Genomic DNA, 27,569 nt, shown 5'->3' with positions numbered 1-27,569 from the left:
ATACTATATTATTGAATAGAATAAAATAACAGAGTTGGAAGGGACCTTGGAGGTCTTCTAGTCCAACCCCCTGCTTAGGCAGGAAACCCTACACCACTTCAGACAAATGGCTATCCAATTGGTTAGTATTCTAGTTCTATATGCCCATTAGAGTCAGACCTTGTTCTGGGTTCCAAATCTAGAATTTTCCCCCCCTCCAATGTTGCCACTGTTTGGATCCTTCACCAGAGCACAGTGTACTCCCCAACCCATAGTGCAAAGCTTCTCAAAACCTTGGCAATTATAAGATACGTGGACTTCAACTCCCAGAATTCCCCAGCCAGCACAGGGAATTGCCATAGAGATCAAGAGATTCCTATTTTCCAGATTCCATCCCAGCAGTGTTACAACATTTCATGGTACAAATAATTTAACCAGTTTTCTCGCTCCCCTCTGATTGAAGGTGGAAAATGAAAGAAAAGGCATTTGTTGTTCATTCCCCCTCCGCTCTGTGATAAGTTGGTCAACCTCTAATTTTGCTATTTAGTGGGAGCTACATTTCTGAACAGCTTATACCCAGTCACTCAACCTAATAATTATACAAACCTCGGCCTTTGAAAACTACTGTCCCAGAAAGGTGCTAAGAGATGCAAATGTTTTCCCAACGTGATTTTTTTTTTTAAAAAAAAGCAATGCAAATATTTTTCAACCCTTTAAAAAAAAGAGAGAGAGAGAATCTGAAATGGCTTGCTGGCACAAGTTCCCACACTGTCAACTGCAGAAGGATGAATCCATTTGGAATAAATATGCCTGCCTTTGCACGTTACGCATCTGTCAATCAGCAGCGGCCTCCAGTTGCGCTCTTTTTCCGTTCCCATTATTGCAACAATGACAATTCTTCCCTCGCTACTTATCCATAACAAAACCTGGACAAATAATGCACGACTTGTTACCAAATGGATTCTTTTTTATATATGTACATACATATAAAGGTGACGAGGTTGCGTTGAACGGCAGTCAGGTAAATCTGAAACGGGGCCAAAGGAAACTCAAGTAGCCCGAACTAACAGTATTTCTGTGTTACATCAGGCTTTGCCCATGGTCCAAATGAGAGTAAGAGGGTAGGAGTCTTCCAAAGGGGGTGGGGGGAAACCCTTGACTTATTTTTATTTTTATTTTTGATATTTTGAGCTCCTTACCCCCATGAAGAGACATTCTGATGTTCATATTCACGGTAGCATTCTGACAGGTTGGCACTGTGCATCAATCCTGCCCCTGCTAAACAGCATGTGGGGAAATAGTATATCTCCATTGGCCAAGGCAGCCTGTGACTTTTCTGAAGACGGATGGAGCTAACTCTCCACCCCTCTTGGCAGTTTCAACTAAAGTAGCCAAGTTTATTGCAACAATCTTTGGTTTGGATCCATCTTGATGGCTTATTGCTGCCTCCCAGCCCATTGTCAAAAATACTCCTTCTTCTTGTCAACGTCTCCAAGGTGGCCTTTGGCTTGGTGGAACTGTTGCAAATCTTCGGGTTCGCCCACCTCACCTCCACGGTCCTCCTGCAAAGAAAACAGGAAGTAGAAAGAGGACAGAGAAGAGCAACAAAGATGATCCGGGGACTGGAGGCTAAACCCATAAAGAACAGTTGCTGGAGTTGAGTATGTCTAGTTTAATGCAAAGGACCGGAGTGGCATGAGAACAGTGTTCCAATATCTAAGGGGCTGCCACAAAGAAGAAGGGGTCAACCTGTTCTCCAAAGCAGTGAAGGGTCTTAACACTTCTGTCCTGAAGGCAATGAATGGAAACTAACCCTTGGAAAGAAGCAACCTGGAATGGAGGAGAAACTTCCAAACAGGGAGGACAATTAACCAGTGGAGCAGCTTTGCCTTCAGAAGTTGTGGGTGCTTCATCACTGGAAATTTTGAAGAAGAGATTGGACAGCCACTTGTCTGGAATGATATAGGGCATCCTGCTCGATCAGGGAGTTAAGAGTAGAAGACCTCCAAGGTCCCTTTCACCTCTGTTATTCTGTTTTATTCTATTCTGTTACTCTTAACGCCCCTAGCAGAAATTTCTTTTGCTTTCTCCCCAAATATCCTATCTAGGTGTCAAGGTGAGGCAGACCAGACTCTGGCTTATTTCCTTAAGTGCCAGAGTCAACCAGCTCACCACTCCTTGCCACTTTGCCTTTCTCAAGGACGGACTGATCCCAGCTACTTAGCTTTCCTAGCCTTTCCTTTGCTCGATGCCTTCCAGGTTCCCACAACCCAGCCAGCACAAGAAGAAAGGACAATCTGAACGATGATGAGTTGACAAGAGATGGAAAATGCACTGTTGCCTGACCCTCATATCTCTGTGGTGATTGTTGAGAAGATTTGTAATAGTAAGCTCCCTAAAGGGAGAGATCTGCGGCGAGCAAGAGGAGGAAAGAACCACCTTCTATTCCAGGTTTGCAAGCGTGGTCACCTGGAAAGGACCCCCCCTCGCCCTAAGCAACCAGCCTCACTTGAAGGCAAATCAGCACAGAGGGAAACCTGTACCCATACACCAGCACGCTCACAGAAAGGTGGACTACGAGAGCAAAAATCAGAAGAAAGAACACCCTCAGGCTTCATACAGGATCTTGTTCTTGGTCCTCCTGATAATCGTCCATTAAATTGTCAGTGACTTTATTTGACCGATCAGCTCCCTGGGGAACAAAGCACACACCAAAGAATAATTTGTCAAGTGAAACGCTAAGAAATAAAGAGATCTTTAAAATGGTGGGATAGATTGCGATGGCCAAAGGCAAGCCGCCTCAGGATCACCCTATATAGGGGTCTTCAAACTTGACAGCTTTAAGACTTGAGGACAACTCCCAGAATTCCTCCTCCAGTCCATGTTAACTCAGGAATTCTGGGAGTTGAAGTCCATAAGTCTTAAACTTGCCAGGTTTGAAGACCCCTGCTGTAGAGTGACTGAAAATTCAGCGTTGCTGGGCCAAACAATTTTTTTTTGGGGGGGAGGGGGAACCTAATGGACCAGGAAATCCTCTATCAAAACTATTTACAACTGAAGGAACCCAAGCAGGCCGCTTTCCAACTGTAACAAATTTGTTTTAAATCAGAAAACGCTCGAAGCCCCTTTCAGACTCCAACCCCAAACCAATTTGGGGCATTTAATTCAGGAGATATTCCCAAAGATCCTCTAGTCCCACCCTGTGTGGAATTCCATTGTCGGTTTCACTACCAACATCTTCCTTTCAGCGTCGGTTTCTGTGTCCCTCCACCCAACTCCTAAATGGATAACAACGAACCTTCGGTATTTTTCCCTTGCTCACGGCCTTAGCCGGACGATTTGTCTGGGGAGTCTGTTCGGCCGGATCCGTTTTTTCTTCAAAGCTGGGTCGTTCTAGTTCTGCCTCCTCAAACTCGTCTTCCCCTTGATTGTTGGGGTCCTGAGCTGGGTCAGCAACATCTTTAGGTCCCTGAGAGGAGAAAGATGGTTTAGATCACTTAGCTCAGGAAAGAAACCTTTGCTGTGATTCCAGAAACATCAGACTCCTGAAAGCCTGCCAGCGGTTTTACCCCCTCTTATACTTAATAAAAGCAAAGTGGAGTTATTTTGGGTGTCTTTGTCACACCTTTCCTATTCAAGGGCTGAGGTGTCATTTCCTTTTGTCAGCAACACCTGAATAACTTTATCAAGATTATCTCTGCATGTCTTTATAGGCTTCACATGATGCCAAATGTCTGCCAAGCCATCTCCTGTATAGAATAGGCACCTGTAATTGAAGTTCATCTGGTATGGGCATGCCTAAACCATCTCAAATGATTCGACATTCTCTTTATTTCCACACCACCTTTCTTCTCTGTTGCTCCAGCTGGGTCTACCATATTTATTCAAAAGAAAACAAATCAGAATTAAAAGAGACTTAATTAACTGCTAGGTGGGCAGGAGCTGGAGCAAGTAACAGGAGCTCACCCCATTGCATGAAGCTTGGATCTCAAACCCAGGCTGCTAGTGTTTTAGCTGACAAGCTCCATGTGTTTAACCTCTGTCAGCCATCACCATTTCAACTTCATGCATCCTGGTGCCTAGAGTAACCGTTCTCAAACTGTGGTCTGGGGACCTCTGGAGAGGGGTCTGAGACCGTTTCAGGGGTTCTGCAAAATCAAATATATTAAAATTTCCAGATATAGCCCACATCAACCAAAGTTCTTTGGGGCCCTCAGTCATTTTTAAGAATGTAAAGGGATCCTAAATGTTTGAGAAAAGAATGTAAAGGGATCCTAAATGTTCGAGAACTGCTACCCTAGAGAAGCAGAAGCTGTTTAATATAGGGTCTTGGTTTTAATAAAAAATATTTCTGAGCCAAAGGAATGCTTGTTTTACCAATGCAAGGTTGTATAAAACTATATCCCTAATTCAGATTAATTTCAGTGTGAAGGGGAAAGAATTTGTCAGTAGCTTACAAAATGTACATAGATGTGTTTGTGTGTGTGGTGGGTGTTATGGGGCAGAAATAAATTTCCCTACCCTTTTTTAAAATCACACTAACCTAGGTCTACTGAACCAGTCAAACCACGATTGGTTCCCACAACACCTTAACTCCCCCCTTAGCAAAACACAACCGTGTTTGCATAATGTTCAGTACACTGTGCTTTCTTTAGCACACTGACTTGGGCAAACACCAAATCCTCCTTCATCTAATTGCATTTTGGAACTCCTTGCTGGAAAATGTGATGGTTGTTACTAGCATGGATGGTTTTGAAAAGAGGCTAAAGCAATTGAGAGAGAAGGCTATTAGCTGTTCCAGAGAGCCTTAAATCCTGGGTCCCCCCCAACAACAACAACTGTAGCCCAATGCAACTGCCAGCGGAACTTGGCAGTTCTTATTCATCTGAAGCCTGGGCATGCTCCCATCTCAACAACTCTGGAGCACTTCACAAAAATAACCTTTCAGACCTTGCTTTAAATCCCAAGTTACTTCTTTACATATGGAGAGGAGCTACGTTTCCTTGCTTACCATCTGTTTCGGGATAATTGCTTCCTTCTGTAAGTATGTGTGGTTTTCTTTCTTCGTCATGCCAGCCTCTGAACAAAGCAAAGTCAACAAGTATTGGGAAGGGGGGAGGAAAAATTAAAACATTGAAAAAAACTTAAGAAGACTTTGCCTACTTCCAAATTTCCTTGACCAAGGATGGATGTTCCTACCCTCCAATTAGTGTATCTGAGGGTGTATCGATTTTCTGCAGACACTTTTCACTTTCCTCGAACAGTCACTAAATGAACTACTGTAAGTCAAGGGCTAACTGCACCACTTCATCGTACTTTATAGCCCTCTCTAAGCGGTTTATAAATGTCTGTCTATCACCCCCCTCATCCCCCAACAATCTGGGTCCTCATTTTACCGACCTGGGAAGGATGGAAGGCTGAGTCAACCTTGAGCCGGTCAGGATTGAACTCCTGGCTTTGTGCCGAGTCAGCCTGCAATCCCGCATTCTACCCAATGCGCATCATATTGCAATCACTTCACTGGTCAAGAACATTGGATATTTTGGTTTTATGGGAAGAAGGCCCTGAGATCCAGCAAGCCCCTGGCACATATTAACTCCTTCCCTTCGTCGGTTCTTTTTTTTTTTTTGCTAACCAGCAACTCGGCAGCTGGATCAATCATCATTTTTCTTCCTACAATTCAGTCATAATTTGCATTCTCCTTCACCCCCAATAAGTTTCTAATCAGATCCTTTTGTAAAAACATCCCCTCTCTTCCAGTCCAACTTGGAGTCCAAGTTGAAACCCAACATTTAGATTTCCCACAGGCTCCCCCTGTGACCCTATTCCCAAAGAGTTTTGGCTTTGATGGGAAGCAGTTAATCCCCATTCTCCAAGGGCAGTTGCACGGGACAGTTTACATTGCAAAACTAGGGCCACCTGCCTGGTGCCGGTCACATTCCAGAGGAGATTTCCTTTCTCACTGTTCCATTTTCTGCCACGTCAATGTTCTCTATAGGCATTGAGCTGCTTTTATAATTCTCTGCTGGCTCTTTTCCCTCTTCTGGTCCATCAGTGCATCTGTCCCTATACCCTCTGCCTTGAAGGCTGCTATGGCTACCACACAGAAGAATGGAGCAGCAGTTAAAGAGTTGGTTTACAACCAGGGAAAGACAACAACTTGAAATCTCAAATTATTTTAGATTGTAAGGTGGACGAGTGTATTTTAAAAGACAGCGTGCTACGTCCTTGCAGTAGTTTTCCCCCAAGCTGAGAAGTTACCAGGACTTCCGCTCCCAGAATTCTCCAATCAATACGGTCATGGCTGAGAATTCTGGGAGTTGAAGACCCCTGCTTCTGGAGATCATCAAGGTTGGGAATGTCTGGCTAGACTCTTGGAATATGAATGAGGAGATCCAGGTCAGGTTAAAGTCCTCGCATCCTGGTCCCTTTGGGTTGACTCTCACTATGAAGTGAAGACCCAGCTGAAGATGGAAGCGAGTACCCACCCTTGAGGAAAAGTGAGATATAAAAATAACAAAAGAAGCATTAAATTCAGCCCAACTTCCGATATCTCTGGAAACGTGATCAGGTTTCATCTTGGCTCACCTTAATTAGGTGGATGAAGTCCCTTGTGAAGGTGGATAAGATCTACCCTCACTATCTGTCCACCCAAGGCAATTTAAAACAGTACCCCAACTTTACCCACGAAACTCAGACCCTGTTCCATTTTGAAGACTACACACTCTACACAATTCTCCCCTGTTCTGTCTCTGTGATGGGACTAACCTCACCATGTTGTTCAATCCCTCCCCTTCAGCCTTACCTGCGTGCAGGTCTCTCTCATCTGTTCCTCCTTTTTCAGCTCCCCAGAGGCTGTGTCGCAGCCGCCCTGTTTCCGTCTTCACTTGACTGCCATCTGTCCTGCCTTGCTCAGATATGGTATCCAGGTGATACCTTTGCAGGGAAGGAAGAACTCTCCCATCATTCATCTGCGAGTTGCCTTTGTTGACGATCTCTTGCCAGCTGCGGAGGGAAGTGACCATTACAAGCACTGTTTTGCCATTCGTTTTGAATAACAGAGTAACAGAGTTGGAAGGGGCCTTGGAGGTCTTCTAGTCCAACCCCCTGCTTAGGCAGGACACTCTACACCACTTCAGACAAATGGTTATCCAACATCTTTTTAAAAACTTCCAGTGTTTCTGGAGGTAAGTTGTTCCACGGATTAATTGTTCTAACTGTCAGGAAATTTCTCCTTAGTTCTAAGTTGCTTCTCTCCTTGATTAGTTTCCACCCGTTGCTTCTTGTCCATGGAATTATATCAAAATCAGTCCCTCAGCATTCTCTTGGCATTCAGACAAAAGCTTTTGTCAACTCTGAGCGCAGAAACATGCACTGTTTTCACACAAGGGTTGGGTTTGAATTACCCCATTTTGGGGGCTCATCTGTACTTTCTGATTCCTTGTAAACATCAACAGGCCAAAAGGGCCAATTCAAACCTTTCCCAAAGAAACCAAGATAATAAAACACCAAATTTAACATAACTGTGCATAAACCAATTGCTAGTTTTTTTTTCTTTCTAGAACATAGTTAAGGAAGTTGTGTGAATGCAGCCAGGGAGAACTGAGCACAGTCCCGCAGGAGAGATTAAAGGTGGGGGGGAAAAATCAAAGATTTGTTGGGGAAGGCAGAAACAAATTTTGCTAAAAGAAGATGGGTCCAATCCCTCAGCAAACCCAAATCCCAGGTCAGAATGCAGACGTCATTTAAATTTTTGTAAAAAACAAACAATCCAAACACTCAGCTCACTCTCGGCTCCTCTGTCTTTTAGACTGGTCTATTTTTAATATTATGCATAGTTCAAGTGTTCACGAATGTTGCACGGCATCTTGGCGGTGGCTCGAGGGGAGAATTCTTTTAATTGCAAAGAAGGCAGAGCTACAGAGATACAAGCTTATAACTGATCTGAAGAAGAAGTGTAATATCTGGGAAAATGATTATTCCCATATTTTTTACATTTGATGTTGGAGTCAATCTGTTCGTCTGCCCCTGCCCAGTGTTAACATTGAGGTCACATAGTATCCTAATGCAGATTGCTTGTTAGTAACTTAGTGCACAGGTGGCGTGACTGTAGGGATGGTGCTGCGGTTGTGCGAAAAGTGGTCATAAGTCACTTTTTCAGCGGTGTTGTAACTTGGAATGGTCCCTACACAAACTGTTGTAAGTCAAGGACTACCTGTATTGTGTAAACCCACATGTCGCGGTCTGTAAGCCGTGGCTGTCGACTTCCCAAATTAGCCATGTCTACCTGATCGTGGTTTGTTCAAGAAATAACGCTTAGCATAATGCATGAATGAGCTTACTGACTGGGCTGGGTACCCCAAGAAAAATCCAAGGACTCACTTTGGATCTTCAGCGTGCAAAGCAAGACACACTCGCTTTTGCACAGGTTGGTAGTGGCTTGCAAATCAAAAGCTAGAGTAAACCTGCTAGGGGGGAGATGTTGTTTCATAGCCAGGCAGGGTCCTTCAATTCAGAAAGAGCAAAATACCTCTGCACCCGTTGGTCCTGCTTGTTGGAGAGTTTTTCTTCCAACACCCGTCCTTCCTCTGAAGCAGCTGGGAGCTTGAGCCTGGGTTCGAATTCTTCTGGATGGCCCTGTTGCCCCTGCAGGTTTTCTCCTGCTTCTGGATCCTACAGTGAAAAAGAGAGTAGAAGAAGAAACCATGGCTGTGTGGTGTTTGGACCTAATTCTTACTCGCTGGAAAGATTCTAGATCAATGATTACCTCCCAGCCTCCTTTCCTCCCTTGAAGGAAGGAAGTAAAATTGAACTGAACAGGGATCAAATATTTGTCTCCATTATTTGTATGGAATCTACTGGTATTACTTTGATTTAATCAAACTCATTTAAACTAATCTCAAAGCTGCAGAGAGCCAGATCTTGAACAAAACTCTAGAGCTAGGGGTTCTATCAAAGAAGACCTCATCAAGTCACTTCTATACGGTGGTCCCAAAGACTCAACCCATTGAGAGGGCAACTCAAAGGAGGTTTTATCTTTACTAAAGATATTTTTATTCAGCCAGACACCTTGGAATGGTAGCAAGGGGGCCAATATTCATATATTTATGGAGGCATAACTCCCAACTTGACCTCAATTTCTCAGTCTCCACTTATCTTCTAGGGAAGCATTGTGTGGAAGGGTGCTAACTTAGAAGCACCTACCAGAAGCTGTCCATGGTGCTGATGACATCTTACATGACTTTGTTAGTCCACTCAAGTAGACTTCTGCAACTTTTATCTATCCAAACTCATTCAATCCATTTATGCTTGGACCAAAAGCATATGAATATTTTCACCTGGTTCTGCACACTATTCATCATCCGGGTGTAACGAATCATGGGTGCCTCTTTGTGCCGAGCTGGCGGCTGAGCCGCAAGTGCCAAATTAACTTCCTTAGGTGGGGCCAGTTGACCAAACCGCACGTCCCCTTGGGCTCCGGCTACGTTGTTGTTGTGTGAAACACGGTTTTCATGCACCATGTTCTCTTCTTGACGTTTGATCCCAGGGGGTGGAATGGCGAAAGAGTTCCCAGCTGGAACCCCAGCTTGGTCCTGGGGTCTCGGAGGTTCTTTAATGCCATCGCCCATGGAGGCCTAGAAAGAAGAGCATAAAGTAGACTTGAGAAAGACTGTCCAGAAACAAAACAAAAAAAGAGCAACCAAGTGTTGACATGATAGAGTGTCCCTGCTGAAGGTTCCAGCAAACTCATCCTCCATAAAACTCCATTCCATTCTCCTTTTAAAGTGCCAGTGAATCAAATCCAATTCTTTTTGTGCTTTTTCTACTGATTTTCAGTGTCTTTTTTTCATTGTTGCTACTGTTCTAAACCTTTGGGTTTCCCCAGTCCTCCTAATCATGTTTTGCCTCCATAAACAATTCAGATTTGGAGAAAGATGTCTTCTAAAATATGAAATGACATTGATGGACTGGGCTACTAACCAGGACGAGATGTTGGAAACACACCATATTAGCCCTTAAGGAATTGCTCTGGCTTCTGGTCCCTTTTCTAGCACAACTCTGAGCCTCATAACTCACCTTGACGTCTCTGGCAAATTTACGATGAGCTCAGGTTTGCTAAACAACCTACCCATCATCTCCCGTTTGTTTATTACAGTGACATGTTTCCTGCCTTACAAATTCTCCCCCAAATATATATAGCGGGTGGGAGGGGGGAGGAATTGCAACAAAATGAGAAGATTACAAGCCACTGGGATGTATCCTTCAGAGTTCCAGGAAAGGAGCTGGGTATTAGGGGAAAGAAAATACATCTGGAAAACAGGGGCTTTGTCCCTTGTTTCTCTAAGGCCAGCCTTGAACCGTCACCTCCTGAAATGAAGCAGGCAAAAACTAGAGATAAGGCCCCAGCCTTAGATGGTTTCCCAGCTGATTTCAACTCCGGCGAACATCTGGAGGATACTGGGCCCAGATTTATTGAGGCTGCTGATCGCAGAATTAGCTAGCGGGCCAGCATGGGATTTTAACCTCTTTGAGAATCGAACTGTTTTCTTACAATATGGATTTGTTCTCCAAGCTGGCTTGATCACCATGTCAGCAGCAATTTCCGGCAAACTGCCCCCCAAACAGTTTGGTGGGTGGGCCAGTGGAGAAACAGAAGTGTGTGTTGTTTTAGCCTAATTCTTTGCTCCTTCCCCAAAACTCCAAACTTAAAGAGAAACAAGCCCAGGGTGGTTCTAGAAGAAAGGAACCTGGGACCAGCCTGGCATTTTCCCTGGCATTTCCAAGCAAGAGGCCAAACTTTTGGAAGGGGAACTAAGAACTGGAATGTTGTACCTTTGGTCTAGCAAACTGCAACACATTCGACCCCAGAGGCTGACCGTAACGCTGCTCTTTGGCTGTCCCTGCATCCTTAAAACTCGGCATCTTTTGAAGGGTTTCCTTGAGCTTCCGGAACTCTTCCATCTGAACCTGGAGGGAGAGCAAAGATCCACAAAATTCCCAAAGCTTTAGATCTTTGATAAGAAGAGACCTATTAGATCAGGAACTCGAGGTGCTGAGACCAATCCGTTTTCCTTCTTACTGTTCCCCCACAGCTGTTATCCAGCCCCCCCCCCCGAATTGTCCTCGATCTGCCTTTTCTTCCCCAATTTCCACTAAATCGCTTTCAGAAGCCATCTGCTGTATAGAACGGCCTCCATATCCAGTGGCAGTGAGTTCCCCAGGTTAAACCCCCTTAAAGTGGCCTTTCCTTTAATGTCTCCCACATTAGCCCATCTGCCACTTTGGGGTGGGGGTGAGGAGCTGAGGTTCGGCACCTCCAGACAGGGCCAAAGGCTTTCACGGAGAACCGAGCACTGAGTTACCTGAGCATTGAGGAGCTGCGAGTGGACATCCTGATGGGCTTTCCGAAGGAGCTTGCTCTCTTCTCTTAGTTTAAAAACAGTATCTGGAAATTCAATTCAGTTTGGTTAAAGGGCGCTCTCTCACCCTTCTCCTCCTCCTAGAGCAGTGGTCGCCAACCAGTGGTCTGTGAGAAAATGTTGGTGGTCCTCAGAGAAATGGCATCCCCCAAAGCAATTAATCCAGGCTGCGCAGGAATACAAGGCTGTGCCGGCCACATGGCCCGAGGAAATACATAACTTGCGTCGCTTGCATTGTGAACAACACGAGGTAGTGAGGGGAGGGGCAAGGGGCGGAGGGGGGGAACTTGCCCCACTCGCCCCATGCGCCCCGCCTGGCCACCCGGCTGCTTCTTTCCTGCATGCAAGGAAAGCAGCAAAAGTCTTTTTTCTCTCCCGCAAACTCCTCCAGAAATGAGTCTTTGGGACCTTGCAAGGCCTCCTGCTCCGAGAGGCTACGCCGGCAAAGACTCATTTCTGGCGGAATGGGGGGAGAAAGAAAGACTTCTGCTGCTTCTGCTGCTTTCCTTGCATGAAGCCAAAAGTCTCTCTCTCTCTCCCCCTGAGAACGGAGCTGGAGATGGTAAAGAATGATCAATCGGTAGGAAAATGGGATGGGGGATTTTCCTGCAAACTTTTTTGGGGATTTCCCCAGGGTCTCTGGTCCGCAGGGTTTAACATTATGAGTGTGGTGGTCCCTGAGGTCCAAAAGGACCCTTGTCCTAGAGGGGCTGGGATGCCATCTTTAAGAGAGGCATTCCCCTCGCAACCCCTGGGCTCACTTTAGACCCCAGGCTGTGCCCTTTATGTCCTCCCCACCTTGTAATCCCACCACCTCGTTGTCCTTCTCCCGTTGCAGCTGGGAGTATTTCTGGTTGTGGGTCTCCAGCGCCTTGCGATGTTCCAGTTTCAGCCCATTGTGTTGCAGTTGCAGGTCCAGAAACTGCTTCTTGACTTCTTCGTGCTGGTTCTGGGGAAGAGTCAAATCCAAAGCAAAAACATTGGGAGTAGCAAGGCCTAAAAAGAAGGGAGCGTCTCATTTTCTGCCTTCCCAGATTTCACCATTTATGGTCCCCGGTTTTTTTTTCTGTTGATCCTAAGCCCAACTGGGCAGGTTTAGATGGAAGGCGCAGTCCAAGCTGATCCTCGACTTAACAACGGTTCAGCATTGCAACGGCACTGAAAAAAGGGACTTACGACTGTTCTTCAGGTTTATGACCGTTGCAGCATCCCCATAATCACGTGATCAAAATTTGGACGCTGGCAACTGGCTCCTATTTAGGACCGTTGCAGTGTCCTGGAATCGTGTGGTCCCCTTTTGCGACCTTCTGATAAACGAGAGGGAAGCCGGATTCACTTAGCAACCAACTTAACCACTGCAGCGATTTGCTTAACAACTGCGGCAAGAAAGGTCGTAAAATGGGGCAAACCCCACTCTGTATTTAAGCAACCAGAGAGGATTTCCTCCCTTTAACTTGGTACCTGGAAGGAATAAAATCCAGTTGGGGGTGGGGTGGGAGGAACAGGATTTAAATTCTCCCTGCAACAGAGTCGTTGAGTTTGGATGATCAAGGAACCGAGCACGTCTGTCTTTCTTACCCCTTAACGTGTATTTATCCAATTGAGCTGATCCAGGAGAGTTGAAGTCCCCCGCCCCCTGAGTGAGTCTTGGGGAAAATGCATGCAGGGCTGCAGCCACTCTTCCATCAAGCCAGGCTGACACATAATCGATAACCCCCGATGGCATGACGCAATGGCGCAGTGCTACTTAACATGGCCAAGTTTACAAGCCAAACAATTGCTGCTTTTACTTGAGTAGCAGGAGGGAGAGATTTATGGGGTCTTACTGGCCTGGCCTATTTCCATCCATGGATCCCTTCCGTGTGTTGGTGCGCAAGGTTTGTGTGTGTGCTGAATTGAATGAGGTAGGAATATTTGTCATTCTAGCTTTCCCTGCCTCCGGTCTTCCTCACTGTTTCTGCAGCCCCCTTGTCACCTGTGGCAATTAGCAAGGGGTAATTAGGGTTGCCAACATTAGCCAGACCCTGCGGTTTTAAAACTCCCTTGTTCCCAAAGTGGTTGAGCTGTCCAGTGTTGGAAACGGTGTCCCGATCTTATCCAAGGCAGGGCAGCAAACCTCTGATGAATACAGAGTTTGAAAAAAAAACAACTGGCTTATCTCAGGCTTGAATTGTGAATAATTTGAATGCCGGGAGCTGTTGAAAACAAGATGCTGGATTACGTTGCCCTGAATAGTGACTGTTGTGGCTTGTCGGCTGCACTCCAGCAATCAGCAATCGGAGGAGGAGGAGGGGGTGTGGGAGTCAGGGTCAGCCTCAAGGCAACCTGAGAGCTCTGAGGGGGAAGAGGGAACGGAGCTGGCAGAGAGAGAGAAGCAGAGGTGGAGACTGGGCCATCCATCAGCCCTCAGATGGAGAGTCCACAGCCCCCAGGTCTGGAGGTGGCTGATGAGGAAGAGCAGGGACAGCTGGGTACAGGGCCTGACGTGCGATGCACAGAAGGCAGAGGAGAGGAGAGCAGTGGAAATCTATGGGCCAGTCCTTGGGATGGAAAAGCCACCGCTGCTAGCGAAGCCCCACCCTAGTTCCGGGGATAAAAGGCAGGGGGCAGAGATGGATAGGTATGACTTGTTAGCCCGGACAGACAGCCTACGACGAGAGAGAAACTTTTTGCCAGAGCTGCTGGTGCTCCCAATAAAGGAATCATTGATTTAACTTTAGAAGGTTTGTCACGTTTGGGGAGTCAGAACAGTGACAAGTGCTCTCCAGCGCATGTTTAGGCAGCCACAAGCTACCCAGACTAACCAAACTTATAAATACAAGGCAAAGAAGGGTCTCCTTACCTTCAGTATCTTGTGTTGTGAACTTAAGGAACCGTATCTATTCATAGAATCTTGCTGTGGTGAGAAAAATCACAATAATAATGATTGCAACTAACTGGGCAAATAATTCACAATTGTCTCTTTCTCTTAAACCTACATAAGCACCGTCCTCAACTCTCCGGCTGGGTTTGCATCCGTTTTAATGGCCTACATTGAATTTTGCTTGTTTTCTCAAATTAACCCCTGCCAGGTTCACACAACGCATCAAATCACCCTCTGAGCAAATAGGCTTAGAATCCTATAACATACCAAGATCCCCTTGCAGATTCAGGAAAAAAAACCCAAACAAACTTAGCACATAGTAAAACTGCAACAACTTGGTCTTTATGTGTTGTGGGAACTCTGTCTCTTTATTACGGGCAACTTTTAAGTCCTGCCACAAAGATGAAAAGATGACAGTGGCTGGATAACTTGGTTTTTGTACGCTGAATTTCCTAGTTTCCTTTCCTGAGAACATGAGTAAGGATGGGTTAGCAAAGGAAGAGAAAATATCCTCTAAAACTTTTAGTTCCTCTAAAACTCTTCTCCCTCTCTTTCTTAAACACACATATGACTTCCAAAGGGATGCAGTTTTACCCACCTTTTCTTTATTGAGTGCTTCCTGCGCCTCCAGTTTGTATACTAAAAAATCTACAAGGCAAAGCAGAACAAAAAGGAAATAAAAGAAATGAAGGAACGGGGAAAACCTTCATCGGCACAAATATTTAACTATCACAGCTCCAACGAAAGGGCTAGGAATGCTTTATTTTTTTATTTTCTTCTATTTTTAAGGTAAGGTTCCCTCAAGACCTTCACAGTTCCTGGTAACCACCTGGATATTATCTGTGTCTTTATCCTGGCTGCCCAAGAGAAATGCTTTCCTCCAGTTGTTTTAACACCTTTACACTTTAGACTCCAGCTGCTGCTTTTGCTCTTTTATAGTTCAACACCTGCAAATAGGGCTGCCCAATACCAGAGGTGCTTAGGTGGAGGGGGAGCTGGATTTTGTGGCATGGAAAAACAAATCCTAACAGACCCTAAAAAATCAGGGGTGTCCAATTTTGTCAAGTTGTGGACTTCAACTGGCTGGGGAATTCTGGGAGTTGAAGTCCACAAGTCTCAAAGTAGCCAAGGTTGGATGCTGCCCCTCCACCTTATGAATTCATTATCCTAGGACTTCTTCAGTGCCAGACAAATTTAGCCATCACGGCGCTGAAGACACACAGAAGATATTTTGTATCCTGCGATATTTCACTGCTCATTTCTGCCTCCTGGCCTATGGAACCTGCCTCTGTCTGATTTTAAGTGTCGAGAATTCAAATCACACCGGAACTATCTTTTCAAAAGAACGGATCGTACCTTCTTTCGTTTTCTTGTGTTCGCTGCGTTCTTTCTGCAAGGAACGCTCGAGCCGGGATCTGTGTTCGTAAACGACTGCAACCAAGTTGAAAAAAGAGAAGTACGTACAATAACAAGCAAAATGCAACCTGAACATTCACACAGTTAAGAGTTCTTTTTTTTTTTTTTTAAAGAAAAGAAAAGAATCCATTTGCATTGTGTTCAATGCCAGTCGCAGAAAGTGGATTGCAGGATATTTCCATCCATCAAATTCAGTAAATATAGTTGCCTAATGAATAATGAAGAATTATTATTCCTGCCTGCCACATAGCAATTAAGGATCGGAATTTTAAAATGCTAAAAAAAAAAAAGATAACTGCACCAGAACTTCTCCAACATTCTGCTCATTCAAAGCAAAGGAATTGCGAAAGAATATTAACATTTGACCCACTGGGTTCAGAATTGCTCTAATAGTTGATCAAACCTGGACTGTATTTTTAGTTTAGTGTTTTAGAACGTAAGTCTTTTAGCCTTTATGTTTCATTTAGCTCCCTGAATCTTTGCCATCCAATTACAGCCAAAATCTTGGGGATTTTTAAGAGATGTTGACTTACAATGTTGATAGGTCAACTTTGGAAGACTTGATTAGGGACAGATCTTATCTAGGTGGTTGCTAAGAGTGGACAATGATTCCATGGCACATAAAATGAAATGGGAAGTTGATTTTGGCAAGCACTCCCAATTCAGACTGAAATTAGATGGTGACCTAACACAAAAGCCTCTATCCCCAGCCCGCTGAACACTTGCACACGTTGCTGGAAGTTGTTGCTTTTTACCTTTTGAGTTTTAAAAACAGACAGCTTCCTTCTTGTTATTCTTTTTCCATCCGCTAAGTCAAACAAGACCAAGGCCTCTTTTCAAATCCTTGGATATTTAAACAATGGTGTTTTGTAAGCTTGAAAAGGGAGTTGGGTGTTTTACAAAGTAGTTGCTTTTTTTTTAAAACTGATCAAATTTTGATAGTCTGGCAGGGAAATAACAACGGTTGGATCAGACCTGAAGTTTCAGAGAAGATTTGGCAACAGCACACTATGGACTAGAAACACGCACACGCCAACATGAAAGTTTTGTGAGGCAGGAGGGCTGAATTTGGCAGCTCAAGCTCAAGCTGGTAAGCTTTTCTGCATTTCACGATAGGCACGCATCCTTTTTAGAAAAAAAAAAACATTCAAAAATGCTCAAAGTATTCCCATTTCTACGGTCTCCATCCATCCTGAATTGCATGGTTCTTTTTTAAACTACATACTAACGTCTCCTGGTGATTGGCCCAAAGTCACCCAGGTAAGGCTAAGGCAGGACTTGAACTCACCTCTTTTTTTTTTTAGCCTGGTGCCTTAATCACTAGACCAAACAGTCTCTCTGTGGATTGAGGAGGGGGTTGAGATAATCCTGCCCCACTTTTTGCTTTATAGCTAGAATTGCATTTTCATCTTCCACCTTCCCCCAACCTCAGTATTAGCAGGAGGTTTTCTTTACATCGAGGTGAGGTTATCGCAACAGGCTAGACTAGGTTAAAAAAAGGGGTTGCATCATTTGTGTTGTATGAGAGCCCGGCCTTGTAAAAACATTATGGATGAATGAGGCCATCCTTTGAAACTCTAATGTGATTGTTTTCTTATGGCACCAGCCAATGACGTGGACGCAACTGTTTTGTTAATTCGGATTTTCTGCCTTGCATGGCACACCCACAAAAAAGCATTACAGCATTGGGAAAAACCCAGTTTATAGGCAAACTGTTAACTAGTGGCTGGTTTTGCTGCGAGAGATTAGAATTTTCGTTCAAGCAGAAGTGGATCTGAGAAAAGCTTTTGAGGGTCTCGGCTTCTTTGCGGGTTTATTCTAGGAAACAACCACCAGCTGGAAAAAGCAGGCTAGGCTCTGCGAGCAGAATTACTGGAATGGGCACGAGGCCAGGATTTCTGAGTGGAGAGCCAAGTCCTATGCCAAGCAAGCAAACATAAAAAATACCGCACAAGCCAGCAGGCTGAAATAAATACACACACACATACACACACGCGTAAGCAACGAGTCACAAGGATTTCCAGAGCCGGAACACGTGTGTGTCTGCATCTAGAGAAGGCTGCAATTTTCAGAAAAGGCGTCTTTTCTCCATTTGAGCAAAATATTGTGAGCCACACAAAGCAGGGTTTGGAGATTTCTTTTTTAAAGTTTTGGCATGTCGAAGAAGTCAAAAGAAAGGTGGCACATAATATATAGCCTTGCAATCTGTATTTATTTGTATTTATGTATATTTATACCCCCTTTTTTATGAGCAACTCAAAGCAGTGGACATATTTAATTATTCCTTTTTCCTCCTGTTTTCCTCAAGACAACAACAACAACCCTGTGAGGTGGGTTGAGCTGAGAGTGACTGGCCCAAGGTCACCCAGCTGGCTTTCATGGTTTAAGGCAGGATTAGAAATCAGGGTTTGCCAGTTTCTAGCCTGGTGGCTTAACCACAACCGCTCTCAAACTGCATGTTAAAAATGTACTCTCTGGCACCAAGTTTCTTGTCCTCTTTCTTGGAATGATCAAAAGGTGACTCAATAATCCCTTCTACACTTTTTGATGCCTTTATCACTTCTTCCTATCTGTTTGATATCTTATCTTTGACCCCTGTCTTCTGGCTGCTCCCCAATTCCTGATAACCAGAGGAAAAAGTAAGTATTCTCAGCTGGAGAATGTTGACATTTCAAAAAAATTCAGGTCATGTTTCTAGTCTTCATGGCTGGGAATTCAGGCTTCAGATGAAACGCGGGGCCAAGATCTTGCAGACATCTTTTGAAGGTGAGAGATGACGGCAGAAATTCTGTTTCCCCTCCCGCCAACCCCCTAATATTAAAGTTTGGCTAATGGGTAGCAACAAGCCTTCCATAGCATAATGTACAAGATCCACAGCCCTAGGTGAAGATAGCTTAAAATTAGAGGCAGGAAGTGAGTTCTGCAGGATTTGGAGACGGTGTTGTGGTTAGCCGGCAGCAGGTTCGGACGGCTGAGGAGAGCGAGGACTCAGATGAGGGGCCGGGACCATTAGGGAGTGGACTGCTGCCTTCAGAGATTGTGGGGGCTGGCAGCAGCGATGAGGAGGTTCCCAAGAAGCCTGTGCCAAGTGCGCGTGCGCGCAGGGCTGCTCACAAGAAAGAGCAGCTGCAGCAGCACGGGTGACTCGGGAGTACAGCTGCAAGGTAATGGCCCCTCCTTCAAGAAGATAAAAGCCAGCTGTGAATCGGACGTTCTTTGCAGGAAGCAAAGACGTTTTGAAACTCCAGCCTTGTGGACACTGCAGTATTTTAAGTTGGTATTTGAAGACTCTTGTGTTGTGAAATACTTCTTATCTGTGATTCTTGGTAGTCTCATCAAGTTTTGGCAAGGCTTGTGCTTCTCAAAGTTAATTAGTTTGCAGCAGCCTTTTAACCGGGGATTCGTAAGAATCATTAAAAAGGTTTCTGTTCCCTTTGGTTCGTATTTGTTTTACTGGAAAAGGGTTTGGGTCAGAACAGACGGAAGGAAATCCTCTTTCAATCAGCCGACAGATAAAACCGTGGAATTTGCTCCCAGAGTGGCTGACCGTCTTAACCCTGTTATACGACATACTCTGACTTTCCCAAATTGAAATCCATATTTTGCCTTTCCACTGTTGCGTGAACTAGGCCAACAACGCATTACCTCTTCCTTTGGTGAGCTGTACATGGCATCAACCCAGCCATTCTGATTGTAACTAGCCATGATTTAGGCTCTGCGAAAGTAGGCGGGTTGCTCTGCTAGTTTTAAGCCTGAACTTTTGAAAAGGGCACCACCAGGTGCTTAGAAGGATACCTAAATGGGACTTTGGTGTCCTGTTAAGCTATACGTGGATGGGAAGACATCCTTCCCTGTGGATTATTGCATGTAGTCCTCAACTTACAACTATTCCTTTACTGACCAACGATACTGGGGGGGGAAAAAAGACTATCGCGATGGTTGCAGGATTTCCCCAGGGCCATGATGGCGAACCTATGGCATGCGTGTCACAGGCGGCACACAGGGCCATTTTTGCCAGCACGTGAGCCGCAGGCAAACTAACCTCACTGTGCATGCGCGTACCTCACAGCTGATTTTCGGTGGGTTTGAGGCCTTTTTCGGCCTCCCAGAGGCTTGAGGAAAAGCCTTTGCAGGCCAAAAAAATAGGCCCGTTTCCTCTTAATATGGGAAGTGATGAAATGGGCCTATTCGGCCTGCAGAAGCTTTTTTCAAGCCCCTGGGGGGGCGAAAAAGGCCTCAAACCCGCCGAAAATCAGCTGTGAGGTGCAGTGCAGGTAAGGGGGGGCAGGGGATTGTCCACGCATGCGCAGGGGGTGGGGTGGGGCACGCATTGCCTTCTGGGTGCTGGCAGGCAAGTGCGCATGTGCTAGCGGGCACAGTTTTTGGCACAGGAGCCCAAAAGGTTTGCCGCCACTGCCTGCCCCAGGGCCACCTGATCCCCTTTTGGAGACTTTCCAACAAGCCAAGTTAAGAGGGGGGGGAAAGTCAAGACTTGTTTTAACCACCGTGTTACTCACTTAGGAGCTGCAGTGATTCGCTTTAACAACGGTGGCAAGAAACGGTCGTAAAATGGGTCAAAACTCACTTATCTAACTGTCCTAGCAATGGAGATGTTGGGCTTAGCCAAGGATTATCCGTATCATGTATTTGTTTGTTTGTTTGTTTGTTTGTTTGTTTAACTTACATTGCCGCCTTTTCGCCCATATTATTGTCATGTTGATGGGGATCGAAATGCTACCTTAGAAAACCTTCCCCAGCGCCATTCTTTTTCTCTTCTCAATCGCCCTCATTTGTTCTTATTCGGATGACCTGGTAAAGGGCTCTCATCCGTGTGGACAAAAGATGGCCTAGATAAACCTCTGGACCGAGTCTTGTTTCTCTAATCCCAGGATGGGCAAGATGGTGCCCAGTGGCTCCCCCTCCCCTAACCTTTCCCCTCACAGTGCCTTTATCCTTTCACTTTTCTTTTAGAGTGATTGAAAGCTGAAAGGAGGGGGTGGGGGGGGGGGAGGCAGTTCCCCAAAGAGGCTCGCCTTCCTTCCTTCCTTCCTTCTTTCCTTCCTTCTTTCCTTCCTTCCTTCCTGTCTTCCTTTCTTCATTCATTCCTTCTTCCCTTCCTTCCTTCCTTCCTCCCTTCTTTCCTTCCTCCTTTCCTTCCTTCCTTCCTTCCTTCCTTCCTTCATTCCTTCCTTCCTTCCTTCTTCCCTTCCTCCTTCTTTCCTTCCTTCCTTCCTTCCTTCCTTCCTTCCTTCCTTCCTTTCTTATTCCTTATTGTACCCTATGACTATCATTAAATATTGCATCTTAAGTTTCTTGACGAATGTTATCTTTTCTTTTTATGTACACCGAGAGCATTTGCACCAAGACAAATTCCTTGTGTGTCCAATCACACTTGGCCAATAAAGAGTTCTATTCTATTCCTTCCTTCCTTCCTTCCTCCATTCCTTCCTTCCTCTCCTTCCCTCCTGTCCTTCCTTCCTTCCTCTTCCTCTCCCTTCCTTCCTCTATTTCTTTTCTTCCCTCTCTCCTTCTATTTCTTTTCCTTCCTTCCGCTTCCTTCCTTTCTCTCCTTCCTTCCTCTCCTTTTTTCCTTCCTCTCTTTCTCCCCCTTTTCCTCCCTCCCTCCCTCCCTCCCTTCCAACAAGCCCAGGTCAAACTTTGCAGCAGCGAGAGAGGGTCTTGTGGGAGGTTACCTTCCCCACCTGATCCTCCTACCTGGAAATGCTGGGGGGGCGGGGAGAGAGAGAGGGTGTCAAGCTCACCCTTGTGGCCTGGGAGATTCCTACTCACAAGTAACCCCAGGCCTCTCGGACTGCCTCCCTTGGCAACGGGAGGAGCCCCGGGGCTGGAGGTCTGACTTCATCCCACTTTGGCAAAGACCCGTTGATCAAACTAGGGGAAAGCAGCCAATGCAGGGAAGGACAGAACTTCCCAGCAGATGGATCCTTGGGGGAAAAAAATTAAAATAAAATACAACAGCAAACTTCCCCATACACACACACACACACACACACACACAAAAATACACAAACACACATACCCACTGAACTCCACCTCCCTCCCTGCCCTCACCTTGCAGCTGGGCGGACAGGGCTTCCTGTTGCTGTTTGGATTTGGAGGCTGAGCCTTCGGCAGCCTTCACCTTTTGCTGGAGGTGGTTGTAGAGGAGAACTCCAGAGCCCAGGCAGGCGAGAGCCAAGAGGCAAAACCCAGTTTGCAAAAGACTTTTCTGCCTTCTGATACACATGGCAGTGCCCATCTTGGAAACCACGTAGGGGCTTTTCTTCCTCTTCTCCTTCTCCTTTTTCTTCTTTCTTCTTTCTCAGTTGTTGTTATCTGTTTGTTTGTTTTTAAACCAGTCTGTCACCTGGTTGAAATCAGGCACGTGAGATGTTCTTTTTCCTTAAGCTTTGGGGTTTGAAGAAAAAAAATAATAATTACTGTTCAGCCGTCCTCCTGGGTTGGCAATTTCTGATCCCCTGCTCGGAGGAGAAAGGAAAAAGGCATTTGCTGGCTTCAATTAAAAAAAAAAAAAATGTGCGTCTTGCCAATCTTTGGAGTTTTTTTTTTTAAAAAAAAACCCAGAAAAATGGAAAAAACTTCTTTTTTCTCTCTCCTAAAGTATTGGTCTCTTGTCTGGAGTATTTTTTCCCCCCTTGCTCACCCTGGCACACAGATCCAGGTGTGCAAATAAAACTCAAGAAACTTTGGGGCTGCAGAAGAGGATTTTCTTTCTTTCTTTTTTTTTTTAAGTCCGAACAAAGCTAGCAAATCGGGAAGGCAAAAGTTTCTTGACTGCTGGGATCCCGGTCACCCATTCCCATAGCAATCCTTTCCGTTGAGGGAAGCAGGAAGAAAAAAATAAATTGCATTTAGATAGGGATTGAGAGAGGCTGTTCAGTCTTCTCAGCCAGTTTCACTTCAGTTTGCAACAGGAGAAAAGGAAAAAAAAGGGGGTGGTGGTGGAAGGAAAAGAGGGGAAACTGAACTAAGAAACCCACCAGATCCTTCCCAGGCTGCTGTGTTCCTTCCTAGGTTGCTGGAGGCCCCTTTCCTTCCCCAGCAAGGACAACTTATGGGGAGGAGTGGGGTGGGGGGAAGCGTGGAAAGCAAGCAAAGGAGAAGGAAAAAACAGTTTGGCAGTTTGGAGAAGGGAATGAAGGATGCGGAGCTGGGCGGAGCTGAACTAGGAAGGAAAGGGGAGGCGGTGGGAGAAAGGGGCCGGACGTTGAAAGGCTAAAGGGAGGGGAGGAAAGGCGGATGCAAGAGGGGGGAAAGATTGTAGCTGGCCCCTGGGATGCCTTAGGTGATCCCAGAGGCAGGAATATGTTTCCATCAAAGTTCCCACCAGGAGAAGGCAAGGACTGAGCGTCATGGACTTCCCAAGCTGCTCTGACCCAAACCTTGTTCCAAGGAAACAGAAGTAACAGGAAAACCTTTTAATGATTCTCAACTAATTCTGTTCCTTCCCGGTTAAAAAGCTGTTTCATATGAATTATCTCTGATAAGAACGAGGTGCCTTGCCAAGGTGGTGCAAGGCTGCCAAGAACACTAGATAAAGTTACTAAGAAAGATTTGAAACACAAAAGAGTCTCCAAACACCAACCAAGATATTCCGAACGTTCACAGGGCTTGAGTACAAAAACTTCTTTGCTTCCTGCAAAGAAGCCAACCCCGAAGGCTGGCTTTTATCCCTTATGGGAGGAGCCATCACCTTGCAGCCTTACTCCCGAGTCGCCCGTGCTGCTGCAGCTACTCTTTCCTTCGAGCAGCCCTGCGCGCATGCACACTGGGCACAGCAAAGCATAGCCAAAAATGTTGTGCTTGGTTTTAGTGTGTGTGAGAACCTGGCTTGTGGCTCTGAAGAGATGAACCCATCTCATAACACGGTTTATTTTGTCTTACTGTTTTCTGTGGGTCCCACAATGGTTGATAAATTACCCGTTGTAGTGAAATGTGTGACTTCAGCTAACTAGTCTATTTAATCAACCATGCTTAGATATGTCATAGCTTGGTGTCATGATGCAGATTTGTTCCTATGTGAAAACTGGGTAAAATATATGGCTTGACACTTTGTACGTTCTCAGGCAGACCTTTGCTAATCATCTGCCATCTTGGAAATCCTTTGAGTTACAGCTTTTCCACTTTGGCCATCTACAAGCAAAGGTCTGTGGGCCACAAGATACTCTATTTTGCATCTTAAATAATATTTTTTAAAGGATGCCCTTCATGCATTCCAGAATGATGACAACTGGCCTTCCTTCCTTCCTTCCTTCCTTCCTTCCTTCCTTCCTTCCTTCCTTCCTTCCTTCCTTCCTTCCTTCCTTCCTTCCTTCCTTCCTTCCTTTCTCTTTCCTTCCCCTCCTACCCTCCTCTTCCTCTTGCTTCTTCCTTCTTTCTTTCTGTCTTTCTTTCTCTTTCCTTCCCCCCTCCCTCCCTCCTCTTCCTCTCCTTCCTTCCTTCCTTTCTTTCTTTCTTTCTTTCTTTCTTTCCTCAAGAATGCCTTTCCAGTGGCAACTGAAGCCCAAGTGACTAAACTACCCCCCCTCACACACACACAAAATCAAACCCCAGGCAGGCAAAGTCCGAGCCAGCTCCAGCTCCCACAGAGGGTCAATATTTCAGAATGACAGCGAGATGGGTTTGCCTTGTTATATTTATAGCCAGTTGTTGGCAAGGCCCATTGAGGTAAGTAGATGAAGGGCTCCTCCGCACCATGGTAATTCCAGCCATGCTTGCTAGGAGCCAAACAGCAATTCTGCTTAATGGCTGAGGAAAAGCTAGCTTGGCATTTCTGCTGTTCTAAGTATAGGGAAGGATCGGTCCACTCCATTTGCAACAAAAGCCCAAAGCATCTCCAAGGCTCACAAGACAAAAGAGAGAGCTTTTTTTCTTTTTCTTTGTGGACTCTTTAAGAAGTGCTGGAGGAAATAATTGCAAACGCCTTGAGCTGCAAAAGTGGCTCGCTCATTTGAGCCTGGACAAAGTCAAATCGTCTGAGCCATTGCGGGCAGCAACAACGAAGGTAAAGCTCGAAAATTTTGGACTCCAAATGCAGAGAAAACCTGATGCTTCGAACAAGGGAAGGCGATTGAAAGGCAAGGACAAAATACTTGTTTCCCTGGTGAGCTGCGTTGTGTTGATATCGCCTCCTATATTGGGTTCATAAACTCGTCCAAAACTGTCCTCTCTAATTTCTCAGTTGTCCTCGCGTCTTTGTTCTTGTTTAATTCTCTTTAAAACTTTGTGAATTTTTAAGGCTTAGCTGGGAGACTCAATTACAGCAACCCCTGGTCGATATAAAGTCAATTTTCACCCATTCATCATGGGAAGCCATGGGAAGTTTGATCGCAAGTGCGAGGAAATCCTTGCCAAATTGTCAAAAAAAATGACATCTGGACTGTAGCCCTTATCTCAAAGCACCTCTTTTCACATGGAAAACTAGTTAAGCCTTTTCCTTGAGGTGCTGTTTCCTTGCAAGCTTTCTGCTGTGTGTATATGACGTTGGACCTTGAGACCGTATTGCTGAATGGCAGACACAAAGCACCTTATGATCTGAAAAGATACAACCTAAGAGGAAAAACAGGTGGCAGGGAAGGGAAAAAAACTTAGCTTCCCAAATGAGACTTAATGTGCTGTAGACTGACATTATGATTTTCATAGTGTAAAAGAAGAAAAAGAAGAAGAAGGGGAGGAGGAGAAGGAGGAAGAAGAAGAAAGAAGAGGAGGAGGAGGAGGAGGAGGAGGAGGAGGAAGAAGAAGAAGAAGAAGAAGAAGAAGAAGAAGAAGAAGAAGAAGAAGAAGAAGAAGAAGAAGAAGAAGAAGAAGAAGAAGAAGAAGAAGAAGAAGAAGAAGAAGAAGAAGAAGAAGAAGAAGAAGAAGAAAGAAGAGGAAAAAGAAGAGGAAAAAGAGGAGGAGGAAGAGAGAAGAAGAAGAAAACAGAATAGAATAGAATAGAATAGAATAGAATAGAATAGAATACTTTATTGCCCAAGTGTGATTGGACACACAAGGAATTTGTCTTGGTGTAAATACTCTCAGTATACATAAAAGAAAAGATACATTCGTCAGGAGTCAAGGACTACCTCTATTCTTCCAAACCAACATCAGGCTTCTTTTTAAAAAAATCAATCAAGCAGGGAACTCCACCCCTTCTCCTTTAGCTCCACCCCTTTCCCTTTGTCCCCCACCCCCTCTTCATCTAGCCCACCCCCTCAACCCCACTACATCATCCAAGCTACGGCCATTCCTTCAAAGTAAGCATCCCTGCTATCTGGGGTTTTGAGGCACAAGTGGTCAATTCAGCAGGCTGATCAGGAAACTATTTCAGGTTTGATCAGTGGAATGACATAGTATATTTTGTCCAGGAGATGACATTTAATTTTTTTTGTCCCTGAAAAGCAGGTAGATGAATGGCTCCTGTCAATTTTATTATCCCTCTGGAAAGCAGAAGACAAAGAGACATTACACAAAAGCTTTATTTCTCTGCCAAAGGGAGAATCCTGGATTCGAGTGGATAACCTTTGGTGTTTGACAGCCTCCTGGGATTGAAAAGGCAGCAAATTTCAAGGAAAAAAAAAACTTAAGAGATGGGCTACTTACGAATAGACCAGGGGTGGGCGACTATGTCCCCTTTATGGCCTATGGACTTCAACTCCCAGAATTCCTGATCCAGCATGGCTTCCTCGGGAATTCTGGGAGTTGAAGTCGACAGATTGTCATTGCCCAATGCATTTTACTGAGCGGTGGTGGCGCAGTGCTTAGACTGCAGTATTGCAGGCTGACTCTGCGCACTACCACAGGTTCGATCCTGACTGGCTCAAGGTTGACTCAGCGTTCCATCCTCCCAGGGTCCACAAAATGAGGACCCAGATTGTTGGGGGCAATAGGATGACTCTGTAAACTGCTCAGGGAGTGCTGTTCAACACCATGGGGTAGTAATATAAGTCTTAAGTGTTATTGCTGCTCCATCCTTCTTCTTAACAAATATTATGGCAGATTATGCCAAGCTTCATAAAACAGCTTCCAACATATACTTTTTATAGGCAAATTTAGCCCTACAGAACTACAATGTCAGGACAAATCAGGTAACTAATTCCATCTGCATTCCTGATGCTAAATGTTAATGGAAACCTTCTCTCCTTTATTCCTTTTTTTTTTTAAATTAAAAAAAATCAAGATTGGACTAGAAATGGCATTTGATCACTACGATTAGTAGCCATTGGACGAAGGACAAAAAAAGGACAATTAAAAGGAACATATCATCATTTCAGTGGCTAGCATTGCTCAAGATTTGTGGTCCTTTCAGCTTAGATTCCCCAGTGCTCATCCAGATTGATTTTGGATGTACAGGATCAGATTTCTAACCTAAGGACGACAACATATTTTAGAAAAAAGCTTGCCTCTGTGTTTGGGAGTTGCTTATCGCTAAACATTAGGTGACTGGAGGCTAAAACATAGGAAGAATTGTTACAGGAACTGGGCCCGGCTAGTCTAGGGAAGAGAAGGACCAGGGGAGGCAGGAGAGCAGCCTTCCAATATTTGAGGGGCTGCCCCAGAGAGGAGGAAGGGGTCAAGCTATTTTCTAAAGCACCCGAAGGCCAGACAAGGAATAATGGATGGAAACTGACCAAGGAGATATTCAACCTGGAAATAAGGAGAAACTTTCTGACAGTGAGAACAGTCAACCCATGGAATAGAAGTTGTGGGAGCGCCATCAATTGAGACTTTCAAGAAGAGATTGGATTGCCATTTGTCAGAAATGGTTTAGGGTCTCCCGCTTGGGCGGAGGGTTGGACTAGATGACCTATAAGGTACCTTCCAACCCTTGTTATCTGTTATCAATGTATTTTTCCTCCCATTCCTCCGGAACTTTTTCGGCATCTTGGATC

The 27,569-nt window shown here is 45.1% G+C and overlaps 1 protein-coding gene across 6 annotated transcripts; it reads right to left on the bottom strand.

Moving 5' to 3' along the window:
- Positions 1–925: 925 nt before the first annotated feature.
- On the bottom strand, positions 926–22,869 carry LOC113421261 (uncharacterized). 6 transcript variants are annotated; one of them, XM_087944475.1, is made up of 15 exons: positions 22,680–22,851; positions 21,751–22,160; positions 15,619–15,693; positions 14,861–14,910; positions 14,242–14,295; positions 12,198–12,348; positions 11,343–11,425; positions 10,813–10,947; positions 9,318–9,614; positions 8,510–8,652; positions 6,785–6,984; positions 4,991–5,058; positions 3,278–3,448; positions 2,600–2,671; positions 926–1,541 (listed from the first exon to the last, which is right to left on the bottom strand). In XM_087944475.1, exons 2-15 carry the CDS (start codon positions 21,935–21,937, stop codon positions 1,440–1,442), a joined length of 1,788 nt encoding a protein of 595 aa, XP_087800601.1. In that variant the 5' UTR covers positions 21,938–22,160; positions 22,680–22,851; the 3' UTR covers positions 926–1,439. The 6 variants fall into 6 exon arrangements, with proteins under 6 accessions (XP_087800601.1, XP_026537333.1, XP_026537334.1 ...); XM_026681548.2 differs by having other exon boundaries at positions 21,751–22,157; positions 22,680–22,803; XM_026681549.2 differs by having other exon boundaries at positions 21,751–22,869.
- Between the last annotated feature and the right edge of the window lie 4,700 nt (positions 22,870–27,569).

The sequence above is a fragment of the Notechis scutatus genome, chromosome 16, assembly GCF_049901735.1.
Source record: "Notechis scutatus isolate UNSWTSFEM ecotype Mainland chromosome 16, rNotScu1.2, whole genome shotgun sequence".
NCBI classification, from domain to species: domain Eukaryota; kingdom Metazoa; phylum Chordata; class Lepidosauria; order Squamata; family Elapidae; genus Notechis; species Notechis scutatus.
This window is presented reverse-complemented; position numbering and strand designations above follow the sequence as displayed.

Excerpts from the sequence above, each read along its gene's own strand:
- LOC113421261 (XM_026681549.2), bottom strand. The coding sequence starts at position 21,937 with ATGGGCACTGCCATGTGTATCAGAAGGCAGAAAAGTCTTTTGCAAACT. Across the intron at positions 15,694-21,750 it reads CCTGTCCGCCCAGCTGCAAG|TCGTTTACGAACACAGATCC; the intron begins GTGAGGGCAGGG and ends ACTTGGTTGCAG. Across the intron at positions 2,672-3,277 it reads GCAAGGGAAAAATACCGAAG|GGAGCTGATCGGTCAAATAA; the intron begins GTTCGTTGTTAT and ends TTTGTTCCCCAG.